Source organism: Fusarium venenatum (genome assembly GCF_020744135.1).
Source record: "Fusarium venenatum strain MPI-CAGE-CH-0201 chromosome Unknown EDB82scaffold_2, whole genome shotgun sequence".
Lineage (NCBI taxonomy): Eukaryota > Fungi > Ascomycota > Sordariomycetes > Hypocreales > Nectriaceae > Fusarium > Fusarium venenatum.
Window position 1 is genome coordinate 3044598 of NW_027072130.1, and position 16807 is coordinate 3061404.

General features: G+C 46.4%; 7 protein-coding genes across 7 annotated transcripts; 3 read left to right on the top strand and 4 right to left on the bottom strand.

The window, feature by feature from the left end:
* Positions 1 to 48: 48 nt before the first annotated feature.
* EDB82DRAFT_497015 (uncharacterized protein) lies at positions 49 to 934 on the bottom strand. Its single transcript, XM_065608539.1, has 5 exons — positions 862 to 934; positions 792 to 802; positions 491 to 742; positions 390 to 438; positions 49 to 340 (listed from the first exon to the last, which is right to left on the bottom strand). The coding sequence occupies exons 1-5, from the start codon at positions 865 to 867 to the stop codon at positions 203 to 205; spliced, it is 456 nt and encodes a 151-aa protein (XP_065464636.1). The 5' UTR covers positions 868 to 934; the 3' UTR covers positions 49 to 202.
* Positions 935 to 1056: 122 nt separating this feature from the next.
* On the bottom strand, positions 1057 to 3865 carry EDB82DRAFT_497017 (uncharacterized protein). The gene is made up of 8 exons (XM_065608540.1): positions 3737 to 3865; positions 3637 to 3660; positions 3465 to 3586; positions 2966 to 3417; positions 2612 to 2907; positions 2125 to 2559; positions 1840 to 2075; positions 1057 to 1793 (listed from the first exon to the last, which is right to left on the bottom strand). The coding sequence occupies exons 1-8, from the start codon at positions 3794 to 3796 to the stop codon at positions 1355 to 1357; spliced, it is 2064 nt and encodes a 687-aa protein (XP_065464637.1). The 5' UTR covers positions 3797 to 3865; the 3' UTR covers positions 1057 to 1354.
* Positions 3866 to 4230: 365 nt separating this feature from the next.
* EDB82DRAFT_459997 (P-loop containing nucleoside triphosphate hydrolase protein) lies at positions 4231 to 8460 on the top strand. The gene is made up of 4 exons (XM_025733907.2): positions 4231 to 4419; positions 4470 to 5314; positions 5365 to 5791; positions 5842 to 8460. The coding sequence occupies exons 1-4, from the start codon at positions 4318 to 4320 to the stop codon at positions 8260 to 8262; spliced, it is 3795 nt and encodes a 1264-aa protein (XP_025584767.2). The 5' UTR covers positions 4231 to 4317; the 3' UTR covers positions 8263 to 8460.
* A 623-nt stretch (positions 8461 to 9083) lies between these two features.
* Positions 9084 to 10952, top strand: EDB82DRAFT_460000 (uncharacterized protein; the record flags this gene model as incomplete). Its single annotated transcript, XM_025733908.2, has 1 exon — positions 9084 to 10952. Exon 1 carries the CDS (start codon positions 9453 to 9455, stop codon positions 10950 to 10952), a length of 1500 nt encoding a protein of 499 aa, XP_025584768.2. The 5' UTR covers positions 9084 to 9452.
* A 248-nt stretch (positions 10953 to 11200) lies between these two features.
* EDB82DRAFT_153237 (dienelactone hydrolase family-domain-containing protein) lies at positions 11201 to 12519 on the top strand. The gene is made up of 4 exons (XM_025733910.2): positions 11201 to 11578; positions 11645 to 11759; positions 11812 to 12158; positions 12210 to 12519. The coding sequence occupies exons 1-4, from the start codon at positions 11449 to 11451 to the stop codon at positions 12410 to 12412; spliced, it is 795 nt and encodes a 264-aa protein (XP_025584769.1). The 5' UTR covers positions 11201 to 11448; the 3' UTR covers positions 12413 to 12519.
* Positions 12520 to 13014: 495 nt separating this feature from the next.
* Positions 13015 to 13863, bottom strand: EDB82DRAFT_474366 (uncharacterized protein; the record flags this gene model as incomplete). Its single annotated transcript, XM_025733911.2, has 4 exons — positions 13015 to 13137; positions 13187 to 13525; positions 13577 to 13642; positions 13696 to 13863. 4 exons carry the CDS (start codon positions 13861 to 13863, stop codon positions 13015 to 13017), a joined length of 696 nt encoding a protein of 231 aa, XP_025584770.2.
* Positions 13864 to 14110: 247 nt separating this feature from the next.
* Positions 14111 to 16618, bottom strand: EDB82DRAFT_497027 (uncharacterized protein). The gene is made up of 3 exons (XM_025733912.2): positions 15669 to 16618; positions 15404 to 15620; positions 14111 to 15352 (listed from the first exon to the last, which is right to left on the bottom strand). The coding sequence occupies exons 1-3, from the start codon at positions 16537 to 16539 to the stop codon at positions 14308 to 14310; spliced, it is 2133 nt and encodes a 710-aa protein (XP_025584771.2). The 5' UTR covers positions 16540 to 16618; the 3' UTR covers positions 14111 to 14307.
* Between the last annotated feature and the right edge of the window lie 189 nt (positions 16619 to 16807).

Here is a 16807-nt window from a genome sequence, read left to right on the forward strand (position 1 = left end):
AGAAGATCAAGATGATCGGAGGAGTAAAAGCTTGATTGTTCCAGATCTATAGAAATATGCATCTAGATCTTGTTTCAAGTAGGTAACTAAAAGTTCTTCCATTTCTTGGTCAAGGCACTAACAATTATCCAAATTGATGTCCCGAGGTTACAGTTGACGACCCTTGTAAAGGCTTGTGAAATTAGACGGACAGCCCCTGCTTCTACTTGGCCTTGCCACCACTTGCAGTCTTGACGAATTCCTCCCATTCAATGTCTTCTTGATCATCAGCATGGATAAAAGCGCCGATATTGACTGCCTTTTTCAAATACTCCATGGTACTGGCGTAAAGCATGCGAAGCTAACCATTATTAGTCCAACGCTTGATTGAGGAGGCAGATCAATAATACCTTGATAGGTGAGTTCTGAGGTACCCAAGAGATGAATATTGTTTTAGTCCTGAAAACCCAACTATTAAAAAAAAAGCATTACATCATGAGGTTAGACTTGCCTCTTTCCATCCTCCCCAAGATCGTAGTCTACATCGTAAACTGCGTATAGTGGTGATGGTCTTCCACTCTTGTCAACACTCGAAAGCAGTTTCTGACGAAAGACTTCGTATTCTGTTTCGGAACTAGTCTCTTCAACTATAACATTTTGTTCGTCGTCGGTGATCTTGAAAATAATGAATTTGATTTTATCAGGACCTTTGGAGAAGCGAAGAGCATTGGCTGCTGTGATGCAGTCTTGATCAATCGAGACCCTATTCCTATGTGAGCATTGCACAGGCTTTAGGGACGGAGAAGATGTACCCTGAAGCAGACTAGTAGTAACAAGATTAGAAATGTAGCCGAGTGTAGAGGTTTATTTGTAAAAACATACCGCCATCGTAATGAAGGATCTTGAGTTATCGAAATTGACGTAGTGTACTAACAAGTCAGTTAAATGTCTAAGGACACATTGAAAGCTAAGTCCTACAAAACAATAATGGCCACATTAAAAGGCCTCTTTATACCAGGTCAGAGGAGGCAATCTCATTTTGATTCTGTTATTAGCAGTAATCTACTTTCAAGCAATTCTTCTGCCTAGTCAGGCAGATACATAAGACACCACTTCGTTCAAGGCAACCACAAACGCTTGATATGCCCTGTCTTGGAAAGTTACATTACTAAAGGGCATTGTAAGGATATTAGTTGAAGGCAACATGATTCTTGCATCTTTAATTCACTCTAATTATCTCAAGTGTGTAGTCCTAGATGGTTGCCTTAATTCCGTTTGTTTCAGAGATTTATCCTGTTGCCTGACTTGTACGTTTGCCCAAACTGCAGGTACATTTGTGAGCAATATCTTAATCAAGTGACCAAAATTAAATAAATTACTCCCCGAAATCCATAGCAAACATTTCCGTAGCAGGAGGCTGGCCATTGATCCAGTCCGCTAAGATAGATGTCATGTCATCGTTCAAAAAGGCATCAGCATTAGCATCAGCCGTAGCCTGCTGTCCTTGTCCGGTTGGCGCAAATGTTTCAGGCCAAATAAGTGGCACATTTTCAGACACACCAGCTACTTGGAGTGAGTCGGTGTTTTGGTCGTACATGCCCACGGACGTGTTCCGTGATTCCACCATACGTCGTGCCAATCTACTAAAGGTTGCACAAATCTGATAAAGCTTCTCGGCGCCGGCATGGATTTCTCGGGCGTGCCGGAAGGTATCTACAACTTGTTCGAGAAGATTGACGTCTTCAAGATTGGACGCTGCGATAGAGTGGAGAAAAATCACTACAAATGGAGTAAATGATGAATTGTGAAGAGCCCTAGCCATATAAGCTGATGAAGGATAGCGATCTATGTTTAACTCACCAATCGATATAGTCTGCCTTTGTAAACAGTTTGACTCCGTCGTAGCCGGAGAATGCTCGGAGATGGCTTTCTAAAGCGAGCCTGGCGGCCTGGAAACATTGCGAAGTCATATCTGTACTGACACCAGGCATAGCCGGTGCTCTGAGGAGAGTGGTGAGGGTCGAGTAATACATGATGTCCCAGTGATTTAGGCTAAGGGTAAGAAGCTTTATAAAGCGAACCTGACTGCCATCGAGCTGTATGAATGTTAGTAGGTGTTCGATAGAAAGCAAAGAGACACATTACTTGATCAAGGTCGTATCTCCATTGATGAGCATCTGCAACAAGAGTGTCAATCCATTGTCGACGTTCCATGGCTGGTGCTTGTAACCCAGCCACAGAGTACAACTTGTCAAAAATCAGCCCTTGGATCTTGGCAAGTCTGATCACAAGGTTAAACAACTCAATCCATGGCTTTTCAGCTGCATCTTCTGGAATAGCTGGGTATTGCGCATCGACTTCGAAGTCTTGCATCCTGGAGGCGTTGCCGAAGTGGATAGAGTTGGTCTTGTCACAGACATATAGAGTCCAGAAGAGACGACGTTTGTTTTCAGCAAAGCCGCTTTGATCTTTTTGGTAGGTAATCTCTCGATGGTAGCCTAACATCTGGCAATGACTGAGTCCTGCGTTGACAAGAGTGCGTGCGAGAACTGGTCTACTTTCGTTCTGTATTTTGAGGACCTGGATAACTACATCAGTAATGCCATCACATATGAAGATATTTTGGACTTACAGCAGTTGTTATGGCAACAACGTTTTCAAAGCTAGGTACCGTCATAGTCTCAAAGGTCTCGAGACCCAGGTGAAAGTTCCGTTCAGCCTGTGCTTTCAGTGATTCCAAGTCATGCTCTTTGCTCAAAGGGTCTTCGGTGATGATCAGTTCACGAAGGAGAAGGCGCATGATGCCATTGACGCTTGTAATATGACCAAGAGTTACTGGCTCAGTGGGAAAATAGACCTTTTGACAGAGGTGTTCAACCAACTTTGTGTCGGTCATTGCTTGGCCAGGAAAGAAGCGAGTTGGATTGGCTGTAGGTATAATTAGACGTCATATTAATTGAGCTATAGGGCAGTGGCGTGCTGTTACCTTTTATTATGCGTATAATCTTGAGAACAATCGATGCTGGCAAAGGTGTGATATCCGGTATAGACCGCGCTGGAACATGGGAAGGCGGCTTTTTGCTACTTGCATCATGTAGTATCGAGTTTAACTGGTTGAAAGACTCGCTGATACTCTGCTGCCCCTCGGGTGTCTTTGCAGCTGCTGACCGTTTGATCTCTTCGCTAGCCTGCTGAAATTGGGATATAAACGACGAGCTTCCCTCGTATAAGTTTCCAACTGGAGTTTGGGCGACATCGTAGACGCTTGGCTCAGAAGAGGCTGTTGGAGACACTGAAGTATCATGTTTCAAAACCGCAGGCGTGGAAATAGGAGGATTAGTGGACGCAGGTGTTGATGTGGATGACTGAGCAGGCTGTTTGTCTAATCGAACCTCAACCTTGGCCAATCGAGCTTCAAGAGACGCCACGTATTCTTCTCTTTCATTGTTATTAGTACGGTTGAGGAAACTGTGTGAATAACCTACAGATGTGATATCCTGTTGTCTTGCCGGGGTCGTTGGTCTGACTGCTGTATGGAATGGGCTTGTTGGCAAGTAATACCAGCGGCCTTGCAATTGCCACAGGGTTGAGACCTGTCACATCGGATCTGAGCAAGTTTAGTTAGATTAATAATAGAATGATTTCAGTGTTAATTACCTTTCTGACTTTGCATGCTTCACACTATTAGGGAGTTAGTATGGCATTGTGCTGCAGCCCTGCAACTAGTGCTAGAGTATATTCTAAATATGGTACGCACCGCTCGTGGAACCTGAGAAAGACGAGCTCGTCTTGCCAGGATAGTCTCCTCACCAGACATGACGTGTCCGAGACTGTAGACTTGTTAATGTCGCTTTCACGGGTTGACGGGTTGACGGACGGGCGGGCGGGTTTTCGGAGAAGAATAAGAAAGCAAGTCAAGCTTATGATTACTTGTTTGCTTACTGCTTCCTCCCTCACTGCCACGGAACCGCGGGTCCGGGCGTTGCATGTCCTAACAACGTTAGTGGCGATCAAATCGATTGGATATCCTGCCTTCCATGGCTCCGCTATAAGGAAGATGCGACAAGGGGCTCTGACTGATGATCTCCAGGGATGGTCGAAAGTCAGCATGAGCCATCTTAATTACATGCCCTTTACAGATATCCATTGAAGGATGCAAAGAGTTTTAAGTATTCGATGGTGCCACAATGATTTAGATTCTTGAAGAAACAATCTCGATTTTATTTTGTTGCCTCCCAAGCTTTTAGCAATCTTTCTTTCTTTCTTTCTTTCTTTCTTTCCACTCATTCCTCTACCTAGATACCTAACAACAGCAATCCTCACCAACACCCATCCATCATGGATCCGGAAAACGAGAAGAGAAAGTTTTCTGTTGAGGATTCAACGACAACAACAAAACAAGATGACGGTGAAAAGCAAGCACAACTGGGCGATTTATGGGTACAAAACCCTCCCCACTGATACTTCTTAACACAACTAACATGCAATAGCGCGCCTTTCAATTCGCCGACCGTCTCGATTGGGTTTTAAACATCATCTCCCTTATTTGTTCTATCGCGAGTGGAGGAGCCATGCCGCTCATGACTATTATATTCGGACAATTCACTGGTCGTTTTGCAGACTTCGCCGGAGGCTCTGTTGGCCCTGACGACTTCAAATCTGAGGTCAACTCCTTCGTTCTCTGGTTTATCTACCTTTTTCTAGGGAAATTCGCCTTGGCCTATATCGCAACAACCGCAATCACGATATCCGGCATCCGAACAACACGAGTACTTCGACAGCGATTTCTCGAAAAGCTTCTGCGAACTGAGGTGTGGTATTTCGATACCGCCAATGTTGGATCTCCTGCAACCCAGATGACCACCAATGTGACGCGCATCAACCAAGGCATCGCCGAGAAGTTGTCGCTTCTGGTACAAGGACTTGCCATGTTTGTCTCGGCGTTTGTGGTGGCCATTGCAGTCCAATGGAAGCTGGCTCTCATTACCCTTACCGTTGTGCCCCTTTTCTTCATCATCATGGGCGTCGGTATGGCGCTTGATGCTCCCATTGAAGCAAAGGTCACGGGTACTTACTCTCAAGCCAACGTCTTTGCACAGGAAGTTCTGACTTCTATCCGAACTGTCCATACGTTTTGGGCACAAGGTAGAATGAGTGAGCGATACAACAGTTACCTCCAGGAAGCTCATACGACTGGAAAAAAGAAGTCAATGATCTATGGCATCATGAGCGCATCGACATACTTTTGCATGTACTCTGGGAATGCTTTGGCATTCTGGCAAGGCTTTCGTATGTATCGGAGCGGAGAGATTGACTCCGTCGGTACTGTGTTTACGTAAGTTTTTATCTACTAATGGTCATGGAATGCTAATTATAGATTCACAGCGTCGTTCTATCTGTCCTTCTTGCTTCGTCTTCCATTGGTCTCCTCTACCCTCAGATCCCAGCTCTTGCCAACGGTGCAGCAGCAGCATCAGAGCTTTTCAAGATCTTCGACAAGCCTTCTTTGCTCGACCCTCTTTCCAACGAAGGACACGTTCCTGAAACATGCAACGGACATCTTCAGGCCGAGAATGTTTCGTTTTCCTACCCTTCACGACCAGACACACAGGTGCTCAAGGGTATCAACTTGAACATCCCAGCCGGCAAGACGACGGCTTTCGTTGGTGCGAGTGGCTCAGGTAAGAGTACGATTATTGGGCTATTGGAGCGATGGTACGTCCCATCCGCGGGACGCCTACTTCTCGATGGCGTGGATGTTTCGACACTTAACGTCAAGTGGTTTAGATCACAGATGGCTCTTGTTCAACAGGTGAGTATCAGTCATTCACTTTTAACCCATTCAGCTAACATATTCTATAGGAACCAGTGCTTTTCAGGGGTACCGTCTTTGAGAACGTTTCAAAGGGTCTCACCGACATTCAAAAAGCTCTTCCTATCGAGGAGCAGCGGAAACTTGTCCAAGAAGCGTGTGAGGCCAGCTATGCTCACGAGTTTATTCAAAATCTTGAGAACGGCTATGAGACACACCTGGGCGAAAGGGGTGGGGCTCTGAGTGGCGGTCAAAAGCAAAGAGTCGCTATTGCTCGTAGCGTTGTCTCGAATCCGAAAATATTGCTTCTCGACGAGGCAACCAGTGCTCTTGATCCCAACGCTGAACGCATCGTGCAGAAGGCTCTGTCACGCGTTTCCCAACAGCGAACGACACTTGTTATTGCCCATAGACTGTCGACTATCAAGGACGCCGACAACATCGTGGTCATCTCTTCTGGACAGGTCGTTGAGCAGGGCACCCATGAGGAGCTCCTTGCACTTGACTCCCATTACGCTCGGCTTATTCGTGCACAGAATCTTGCTGTGGCTGAACAGGAGACCAAGGCTGACATGATTGCCAAGGAGAACCCTGATTCATTCGATACAGATGATACTGTGGGTCGTGTTATGACAACGCAGACTCACAAGTCCATGGCGGCCGAGGACGAGGAGTCGAAACCCAAGGACCGATCTATCCTCTCAAGCATATTCCTAGTTGTCAAGGAACAGAAAGCGCTTCGTCCCTATATCATCATATCTGCCCTTTGCTGCAGTATAGCTGCGGCGACATGGCCAGGCCAAGCTGTTCTGTTTTCGCGAATTATCACTGCTTTCTCAGTCGAGACTTCTGCCTCGGATGTCAACTTCTATGCTCTCATGTTCTTTGTCATTGCGCTTGGAAACCTGGTAGCATATGGTATTATTGGTTACATCGCCAACCACGTCGCACAAACCATCTCATACCAGTACCGCCTTGAGTTGTTTACCCGAATGATTGGACTCGATATTGAGTTCTTTGATCGTCCAGAGAACTCATCTGGTGCTTTGGCGTCTATTCTGTCCTCAGTTCCTGGACACCTTCAGGAGCTTCTCGGGCTCAACATTTTCGTGATTGTGGTGATGATTGTCAATGTCACTGCCAGTTCTATTCTTGCAATTGTGTATGGGTGGAAGCTCGCTCTTGTGATGGTATTTGCTGGATTGCCACTACTTATGGGATCTGGATACTTCAAGGTCCGCCTCGAGTCAAGACTACATGAGAGCAACGAGGCGAGATTCCGAGAGAGTGCAAGTCTTGCCAGCGAGGCTGTTTCTTCACTGCGAACTGTTACATCTTTGACTGCTGAGATGGACTTTATCACTCAGTATTCTGAAACACTTTCCAGCATTGTCATTAAGTCTATCAAGTCATTATCTGTTTCGATGATTGCATACGCATTCTCGCAGTCGATTGAGTTCCTTGTCATGGCTCTTGGGTTCTGGTACGGCTCGCAACTTATGGCGTCTGGCGAGTATAGCGCCGACCAGTTCTTCCTCATTTTCATGGGAGTTCTGTTCGCGGGACAGGCTGCCGGTCAGCTATTTGCAAACTTGACTAGCCTCACCATGGCCAAGGGAGCGGCCAATTATTTGTTCAACCTTCGAGAAGAAAAGCCCGTTATTTGTGAGACCGACGACAATAAGGATAAGGGTCCGGATTTTGATCAACATGTGGGCGTGAACGATGTACACTTCAAGTATAAGAGCCGAAGCACAAAGGTTCTTCACGGCCTGTCTATGGATATTAATCCTTCCCAGTTTGTCGCCGTCGTCGGCCCCAGTGGTTGCGGTAAATCGACTTTGATCTCTCTATTGCAGCGGTACTACGACGTTACCAGTGGTAAGATTTGTGTGGGAGAGCAAGACATCAAGGACATGTCTCCTCGACTTTTCCGTTCCCAGATGTCCATGGTTCAACAAGAGCCTATTCTGTACGAAGGGTCTGTACGAGAAAACATCTTGATGGGCCTGGACGGCGATGCCACAGACGCAACCGACGAAAGCCTGAACGAAGCAGCCCGACAAGCCAATATCCTCGAATTTGTATCGTCGCTGCCTGAAGGATTCAATACTCCCTGTGGTGCTCGCGGCACAGCCTTTTCCGGTGGCCAGCGTCAACGTATCGCCATTGCGCGAGCACTTATCCGCAGGCCCAAGCTACTTCTCCTCGATGAAGCTACTTCAGCACTGGACACCCATTCCGAGAAGCTGGTTCAAGAAGCTCTCGAGCAAACCAGGAAGGAGAGTGGCTGCAGTGTGATAGCTGTTGCTCACAGACTGTCAACTATCCGAGATGCAGACATCATCTTTGTCCTTGTTGGCGGCAAGGTTGCTGAAGTCGGAACGCATGAGGAGCTCCAGGCCAAGAACGGTGTTTATGCGGATATGTGCAAGGCCCAGTCTCTTGATAGAGAGACCGGCGACTCATAAATTTATTTTGTTTCTCTATCTGACATTCATACTATCACCAGCATGGTAAAAAGCGGTTCATAGATTTGTTTTTTTTTTCGACTGAGATATATACTGTCAACTTTCTGTTAGAAAGGCTCCATATACCATCTTCTGTATCCTCATCAATTCATAACATTCTATTATACTTGATCTATTACAATGCTAATCCTATTCCATGTCGATCAGGGGCTTGAAGCCACGGCTACGCCTAAATAATGGGAACCGTGACATGCTAGCGCACCAGTCAGAAAACCCTGTCGGTAGGCTCGGCAAATACATAGTAAACTCAAAGTAGTATCACGGAAAAGGTTCACATGTGGTAATTGAGGCTATTTGAAAGACTTCGGGTTCCTCGACTAGTTCGCTTAGATGCAGAGGTTGTCATATAACCAGGTAAGCTCAAAACATTCGATGCTGACTTTTTTACATAAACGCAAGTCATCCTTTGAGAATCTGTCACAATTCTGTATTACATGGAGTGATCACGCTGTGATCCTTCTAAGTGTCACGCCGCACTAAATGTCTTGCTTCATCCTACGACTAGCAATATCCGTGTTTTGGGTAACAGGCTAAATCCATCAGTCGGATAAGTCCACGAAGTTGTCTGATTCGAAATGTGACTAGCTAGTTACAACTATGATCCCTTCCTTATAAGAAACGGAAGGTGAACTAAAACAAGAAGGTCGAAAAATCCGGAGCCAGGCACCCCGAACCTGGTAGTAGTGGAGACTCAGCGTTTCATTACTACGTTGGAACGAGGATCCACTGGGCAATGATGGAAAGGTGAAGGAGTTGATTGCCGGTAGATATACAATTGAGGTAAAGTCAAATAAAGTGTGGCTTGGATTGGAACCTGCATCAAATGCCCCTGGAAATTTCCGGATTGAGAAGCGATTTTATGATATCGGGCCTTTAAGCAGGAACTTCCAAGACAAACAGAGTGAGACGAGTGACAGTTTGTTTGGATATCAGAGTAGTATTTAAGTACGATGCATAAAGCACAATGCATTTTGCATAATATAGAACCAAAGTATCGGTTAGATTACACTTATCAAGCAAAAGCCAAAACCCATTTATACCAAAAGATCTCAGTATAAAAAGAACCCTAAATCTTCACTAATTTTGTCTTCTTCTTCTCCCCTATCGTCGATCCTCACTGATCAGCGAACATGGAATCTCCACGTTCCCTTCGACGCCTCGCTGTCGCCCTCCTTTCTTTGACTCCTACTGTCCTCGCCCAGAACAAGGCTGATGTCATCTCCAAGTGTCTCGACGAAGCCGGTGTTCGCAATGTCATCGACACCGACAGCTCCTGGGCCCAGGAAACAGTAATGTTCCAGAAGCGTCTCAAGCCTGACCCTGAAGCTATCGCCTTCCCTGAAAACAGTGAAGACGTCGCCTCTGCACTGAAATGTGCTCGCGAGTCAAAGGTCAAGGCTAATGCTCTTGGACCTGCGCACTCATTCCAAGGCAATGGCTTTGGAAACCCTGGCAACTTGGTTATCAATATGGCTGCTTTCGACGAGGTCAGCTATGATAAAAAATCCACCATTCTTACCTTTGGTGGAGGTACCCATGTCGGCCCCGTTCAAAAGTACCTCTGGGATACTGCTGGTCGTCACGTCCCTCATGTCCGTGGCGCTCACGTCGGAAGTACAGGCTCTAGCATAGGCGGTGGCTTCGGCACGACCTCTCGGTTCCTTGGAACTCCCATGGATAATCTTGTTGAGATTGAGTACATGCTTTACAACGGAAGTATCGTCAACGCTAAGAAGGGCTCCGATCTGTTCTGGGCTGCCCAAGGCGCTGGGGCCTCGTTTGGTATCATTCTCTCCACGAAGACAAAGACTTTCAAGCCCCATTTCGACAAGGCTATCAACTTTACCCTGACCATGGGCGACCTTACCCCCGAGGCTGGCGCAAAGGCTCTCGTCGCCATCCAGGAGTACTCTCTTAGCAAGGACTGCCCTGACACGTGGGCTTTCCGGTGGAATATCATGGCTCCTCCTTATGATGGCACTGGATACTTCTATGGTAACCCTGCTTCGTTTGACAGCGTCATGGCTCCTCTTGTCAAGAAACTCAAGGCCATCAGCTCCAACACTGCGGTCAAGAGTACCGTTCTTCCCTGGTGGGATCTCGAGGTTGCTGTTGCTGGACCAGGAATGAATTTGCCCAACGGAGGCGCTCTTGGAGGACGATCTTTCTACACTCAATCTCTTACTACCACCACCGACCACCCTCTCACTGTCAAACAAGCCCAGATCCTCTTTGAGGGCACCACTCTAGCCTTCAACCGTACCGACATGACAAAGTTCGGATACATGGATCTCTGGGGTGGTGTATCGCGCTCTATCAAGGATAGCGATACCGCTTATGCCCACGGCAAGAACCTTTGGTTGATTCGTTGGGACGCCAATGCAATTGGCGCCTACCCTAGTGATGGCATCAGCTACATGAGAGCTTCTATCAAGCCCTTCGAAGACTCACTTGTCAAGAGTGGTGCTAAGCTCCGCGGCTTCGTCAATTATGCTGACACTGAACTTACTGAGAAGGAATGGAGCTCTCGTCTGTACGACGGTAACTATGAGCGTCTTAAGCAAATCAAGGCTCGATATGATCCTGAGGGCCTGTTTATCAACCACAGACAGTCAATTCCTCTGCCTTAGTTTGACTTGACCAAGAAGGCGTGGATAGCTATACTTTGTTAGGTATTTAGTTTGTGTCCAATAGTAGTGCAAATACTTATCACATTATCGCCATTAAGCATAAATCCATTAATCTCCGACTCCAAACCCCGCTCTAGTGTGGTATCGAAGCTAGCAGACAAAAGAAAAGTTGGACTTCGGGGACCAGGGTTCAAAAATGAATAGCTTAAGGAACCAGTCTAAAGAGGATAGGATCGACTAGCTAATTTTGTCTCTTATGCTTCCAGTGACTGTCTTTTCTGATACCCTGTGGCAAGGTTTGCATGGCTCCAATATTTCCAGGCCAGGAACAAGTTTGGTTGCAAAGGCACGTTCCATTAATGACGAAACAGACTTTTGTTTTTCTTTTTAGCCTGTTTGTCCGATCAGCTCAGCAAACATTATATCAAGCCCCTCTTCCAACCTCCCGTCATTTCTTCCACTTTGTAGTTGAATTGTTCACTGTAGCATCAGCAAAATGAAGTTTCTGAACCCAATCGCTGTTGTACTCTCGCTTGTTTTGTCTGTCGCCCCTGTTGGGGTAGCAGCAGAGGCTGCAGCTGCTGAAAGCAGTTATTTGAGGGGCGAGGAGGTCAAGTACCAAGGATGTCAGTACCGGATAATTCACTTTTTCAAGAGTTCGTGTTGAAGAGTGGCCTAACAATTCACAACAGTAACTTTGTACGTGTCGAAGCCGCACAAATCATTGGGCTACAAGAAGCCAGGAAGCAGAACTGGCGTCCTCTTTCTGACAGACATTTACGGCCTCAAGCTCAAAGAGAACAAAGAGTAAGGAAGGGTGTTGTGAGGAGATAAATGTCTTGTGACTAACTGTGTCTAGATTGGCCGACAACTTTGCCAAAGAGGGATATATCACAGTCATGCCAGATCTCTTCAATGGATCACCCGCTCCAAGCGAGGAAACTCCTGGCTTTAACGTCACAGAGTTCCTCGCTAAGTACCCCCCAAGTGTGACCGACCCTGTTGTTGCCAAAGCAATTGAATACCTTCGGCAAGAACTCAAAGTCAACAAGGTTGCTGCCACTGGCTACTGTTACGGTGGAAGATATGTGGTCCGGGAACTTGACAAGAAGGGCGGAGCAGATGTTGGCTTCACAGCGCATCCTAGTTTATTGCAGACTGAGGAGATCCAGGCTATCGTGAAACCCATATCCATTGCTGGTGCTGGTAAGACTTGTTTCACCCACATCTTCAGACTTGGAGCTGACGCTACTTTAGCCGACGATAATATCTTTCCTCAGCTGAGGCAAGCAGAAACAAACGCTATCCTCACAAAGATCGGAAAGCCGTTTTCTTCAACTTTGTACAGTGGAACGACTCATGGATTTGCGGTTCGTGCAAATCTTTCGAATCCGCAGCAGGCTTTTGCAAAAACAGAGGCGTTCTACCAGGCTGTCCGTTTCTTTGGAGCTTGGGACTAGGGTTACTTATATGCAATTTGTGGTGCTGTTAGGTAGAAAGCTATGTGTCTATATCTTACTAACGATGCCGACTAAATCGATATATGATGACAATAAAAACGTCCGGGCTCTTCATGCCCAAGAGTTGAGCGTCCATTCGACCTATCTATGGAAGATAACACTTATGAGTACACTGACGACTCTACAGGTTGAGTTAAGCAGACCAGATGTCTGTCAGGGGCCTAAATCTTGGCTATAAGAAGTAGTGATACGGTCGCCGTTAGCTCGCAGTGAGGTCTCAATGATATCGTCAATTGAAGGTATTGGTGTTGATATTGACAATTTATTCCTGACCTTCTTTCTCTTTTTTGCCCCGGATCCTTTCCTTATCCCTTCCCTCGCGATCGTCATCGAAGCGAGGTCGCTACGAGCCGTTGAACCTTAAAGGCGCCCCACATTAAGATTTTGCTTAATAGAGCGAGCGTCACAACATGCGAAGCATAATCCTCACGAGTATTCAAGAACAGTTGCCGGGACCATGCATTATCCATTCGATATTTGTTCTATTACTTTAGGTAAGCCTATGAGGCAAGAATGCAATCGATAGCTTTAGCAATGAGATTCTATGCAATGTCCCTTCTCAGAAATACAGCATCGACCGGAGGTTCTTCAGGATCCGTATAAAAGTTTGGTTCCGTATGAATTAATCGATACCCGCGTCTCTGATACCAATCTTGATTAGTAGACTGCAAACGTGTTAGCTCAGTATTCCGTATTGCCAGAATCCCAACTTACAGCTAACTCCGAGCCAGTTTTCTCTCTGTAAAGTCTCTTTTGTGTATCCTTCTGAGCAGTATCAAGGGCCAGTGTCTTTGCACATAGTGGTTCATCAATGGCCATTGACTCGACGAGGTCCATGGCGGCGCGTCCAATGCCTTTGCTTCGCAGTGCTTTCGAAATGTAAAAGGTCTTGATCCAATAGACTCCTTCTTCGGGAAGGTCCAGAACGAAGTCCCCTTTCTTCTCATTGGTGTGGTCAAGTGAGATGTGACCAACTGGGTGAAATTTGGTATGTGATGGCGTTCGTGGCTTGGCTCGGAGACTTTCGGCTGTGTCTATCAATGGGCCTTTTTCCTATGAGATCGTTAATAGTTGGTCGTAGAGACCCATCTTATATATACTTACAGAAGGGAATGCATTGAAGTGAAGTTCAAGATATTCGCGAGTTTGGGTGTCCTCGGATCGAAGTGTCTAAGTAGAGGTTAGCGTGCAGTTGCGGTTATGGTGTTGTACCGTTGACTCACAATCCAAAATATGCACTTTTCTCCTATCGTCTGCTTTTCCTTCCATCCCTCAACCCTCTGTTTATCCCAACCGCATTGAACTCTCTGTTCATAGAGACGATTGACATGCTCTGCTGAGCCGGAGTCCCAGGGAATCAGCAGGATTTGGTCACGAGTTGCTGACGGCATGATGGCAGGAGATAGTTTTAAAAATTAGACTTTAGTATTTGGTAGAAATAGAGTTTTGGATAGTTTTCGAAATCTATTGCAAATCTGAGGAATTATAACATATGTACATGTGTTCCTTTGATGGTAGGACATGAGTCATAGAGGATCGGAATCATAAAGGATCGGAACCAAGTTTATCCGGAACTCCGTGTCTCTCATAATGGGCTCATCATGTTGACCTGCCTTTTCTGCTTAGTTTGATCGATCTGAGTTGTCTCAGCGCCAGAAGGATACCAAAAGGCTTCAATTGTCCAGTTTTTAATGATCGATTGTTCAATTGGGTATCTCTAAATCATAGAAGCGGTATAATAGATCACAGAAATCTAGTACAGCTAACAAACAATGAAATCGAAATCCTGTCCTTATATACTCAGATTGACATCCCTCCTATCGAGTCATTTCAAACTACATGTTGTGGAGGATCTGTTCAATGCTTGCCACATCAATTGAAGGGCGGTTCAGCCACCTATCTCTAAGACTAGAAGTGCCACTTGAAATCCCTCCGTTAGCCTTTGATGAAATGGCGAATACCGAGCTCTTGATCCAAACTTCTTGCCCAGGCTCCATACCACCCGGAATTGATACCCCATTGACGGGAATGAGGGTCCTTTGGCGAACAATGTTACTATTTGAGTCTGGTTTCAGCACATAACTCTCAAGTGGCATCTTAGATCGGTCTAGGAGAGCCTCAATTGACACACCGCTGCATCCATCTTCCGAGCAGATCAGTGCTGAATCATCATCTGAATAAGTTCCCTCAAACTTGCCAGGCACGGCATCGTCAATGGTTTCGACAGATGGAAGGTTCATGCCATCAGCGGCCTTTCGGCCATATATAGCAAATCCACCTTCAACAGTATGAAGAGAAGGAATTCTGATGTTGCAGCGTATACGATGCATCCGGATATGCCAGTCTGGCCACTGGCTAGTGGGTAAAAGAAGAATAGTGTCAATCACCACAGCTCGATCGCCCCAGGGATACCATCTCACACTCGCAACAGACACATCCGCCTGACACCCGTCTGATTTGGTCCTCAATGTTCCAAACTGGACTTCGTCGCATTTCCACTTCACTGCCCAGGTTTCTCTGCCGTCCCTACTCAATGCCAGCTGATTGTCCGGGGCAATCTGTTGGATGAGGGGTCCTGTAGGTACAGAAAAACCAAAGGCCGAGGAATAGGCAAACTTGCAATATTTTGCTTGGTTGGCTTTCATTGGCCAAGCCACAAACTGACCGGGTGTGAGCATAAAATGGTGGTTGCCAAGCGGATGGTTGCATAGGATTTGCTGTGGAGCTGACACTATCTGTGTTGGTGGATCAAAGGGGGGGTATTTTTGCACTTCTGAGGTCCAGAACTCGTCGTCATCATCCAAGCCAACAGCTATGAGTGTTTTAAGGCACCAGTAGACCGACTGAGGAGAGTTGTAGTCTTCGGCCATGTACATGTTCCTGTAATCTCTTAGTTTCTTGACGGTCAAGTGGCATTGGACTCTAGCTTACGGATATAACCATCCGATAGTCAAGGTACCATCAGTAGCAAAGATGTCGGCTGAGTTTTGTGCCCACCATCTCAGATGTCTTGTGAGGAATCCTTTGATAGCTCCGGGTGAATCGAGCGGTTTAGGCATTCCAAGGACTTTAGCAAAGGCTAAAGCACCAAAGAATGCTCCGCATGCAAACCGATATGTTAGTGATCGACCAAAGGGAATGGATGAGCCTATACTGGTCAGTGCATCCATCGATTAGGGCCTGCGTTTTGACTTACCTTGAGCGTCAAAGTACCTCCATATCTTCGAGCCAAAGTCACAGGCTCTTTGTCGATACACTTCACATCTCTTCTCGTCCAGGTCAGCCGCAAACTTGGAGTAAAGAACCTGACTGAATTGTATGGCAAAACTTCCAGAGTAGTAATCTGCTTGTCTTCCAACTCCAATGGCGTCTCGACGTCCAGTCCTGGCGGTAAGCTCCTTCTCTTGGGCTGCTTGATCGGCTGTTTGCCATGGTCCGTCACCTGACCACCCATCTTCAAGGTAGAAGCTGTCTAATATCTTTAGATCAGCATCTAGTTCGGCTTGGACTTGACATATAGGCACGCCGCAAGTCTTGACTAGGGCCAAGTTGCAAAATACGCGAAACCATCTCCAGTTTGTTGGAGGCATCTCCTTTCCGTTGATGGAGCTCAGCCAGGATTTGATGTTGTATTTTTGACCGTCACTTAGAGGATTGTAGAATCGTTTTGGTGCAGCTATGAGTGCAAATGCTATCATCTCAGATTCGACCATTCGCTGGTCCATATCTTTCATAGTACCCCAATACTCGGGATGATTTGGATCAGTCCCTGCTATGAAGCCTTGGACCCATGGTTGGACTAATTCGTCAACACGAGTTGCTAGATATTTGTTGCTGATAGAGTCATAACCATAGAGTAACGGCGCAATCGCCCATAGTGGCCTCGCAAAACCTTCCAGCTGGGCAGCTGACTCGTCGAAATGTGCACCTGTCGCTACTGGGATACGAATTCGAGATTTATCTGGCGAAAAGTACTTATTGAGGGGGTTGATGAGTGCGATTATGGCCTCGATAAAGTCATCTCGACTTTCAAATTTGTTGTCGGAGAATCCTGATAGTGGTGGCATTTTGGTGGGTTAGTCTTTCCGTGTTGTTGGTGAAGGGTGTTGATTGCATTGACTCGTGTATTTCATCGGAGACTTACTATGTACTATTGTGTATGGTCTCATTTACAGGTGTGTCCTGCTCCTAATCAGATGATGAGGTAACCCCAATTTCGGGCATCGGGGGAGTCATCTCCGAGGCTTCTTGGCTTATGGAGAGCCACGATTGGCCCGCTTATTCCCCATGGGGAAAACACTCTCAAGGGTTGCTGATCGACGCAGATATCTCCGC

Coding starts and splice junctions, on each gene's coding strand:
- EDB82DRAFT_153237 (XM_025733910.2), top strand. CDS start 11,449: ATGAAGTTTCTGAACCCAATCGCTGTTGTACTCTCGCTTGTTTTGTCT. Junction 11,760..11,811: donor AAGCTCAAAGAGAACAAAGA/GTAAGGAAGGGT, acceptor AACTGTGTCTAG/ATTGGCCGACAACTTTGCCA. Junction 12,159..12,209: donor CATATCCATTGCTGGTGCTG/GTAAGACTTGTT, acceptor ACGCTACTTTAG/CCGACGATAATATCTTTCCT.
- EDB82DRAFT_497027 (XM_025733912.2), bottom strand. CDS start 16,539: ATGCCACCACTATCAGGATTCTCCGACAACAAATTTGAAAGTCGAGAT. Junction 15,621..15,668: donor GAGGTACTTTGACGCTCAAG/GTAAGTCAAAAC, acceptor TGACCAGTATAG/GCTCATCCATTCCCTTTGGT. Junction 15,353..15,403: donor ACTATCGGATGGTTATATCC/GTAAGCTAGAGT, acceptor AAGAGATTACAG/GAACATGTACATGGCCGAAG.
- EDB82DRAFT_497015 (XM_065608539.1), bottom strand. Junction 439..490: donor CTTGGGGAGGATGGAAAGAG/GCAAGTCTAACC, acceptor TTGGGTTTTCAG/GACTAAAACAATATTCATCT. Junction 341..389: donor CTCAGAACTCACCTATCAAG/GTATTATTGATC, acceptor AATAATGGTTAG/CTTCGCATGCTTTACGCCAG.
- EDB82DRAFT_497017 (XM_065608540.1), bottom strand. CDS start 3,796: ATGTCTGGTGAGGAGACTATCCTGGCAAGACGAGCTCGTCTTTCTCAG. Junction 3,587..3,636: donor AAGCATGCAAAGTCAGAAAG/GTAATTAACACT, acceptor AAACTTGCTCAG/ATCCGATGTGACAGGTCTCA. Junction 1,794..1,839: donor AAGGCAGACTATATCGATTG/GTGAGTTAAACA, acceptor TTATATGGCTAG/GGCTCTTCACAATTCATCAT.
- EDB82DRAFT_459997 (XM_025733907.2), top strand. CDS start 4,318: ATGGATCCGGAAAACGAGAAGAGAAAGTTTTCTGTTGAGGATTCAACG. Junction 4,420..4,469: donor CACAACTGGGCGATTTATGG/GTACAAAACCCT, acceptor AACATGCAATAG/CGCGCCTTTCAATTCGCCGA. Junction 5,792..5,841: donor AGATGGCTCTTGTTCAACAG/GTGAGTATCAGT, acceptor CATATTCTATAG/GAACCAGTGCTTTTCAGGGG.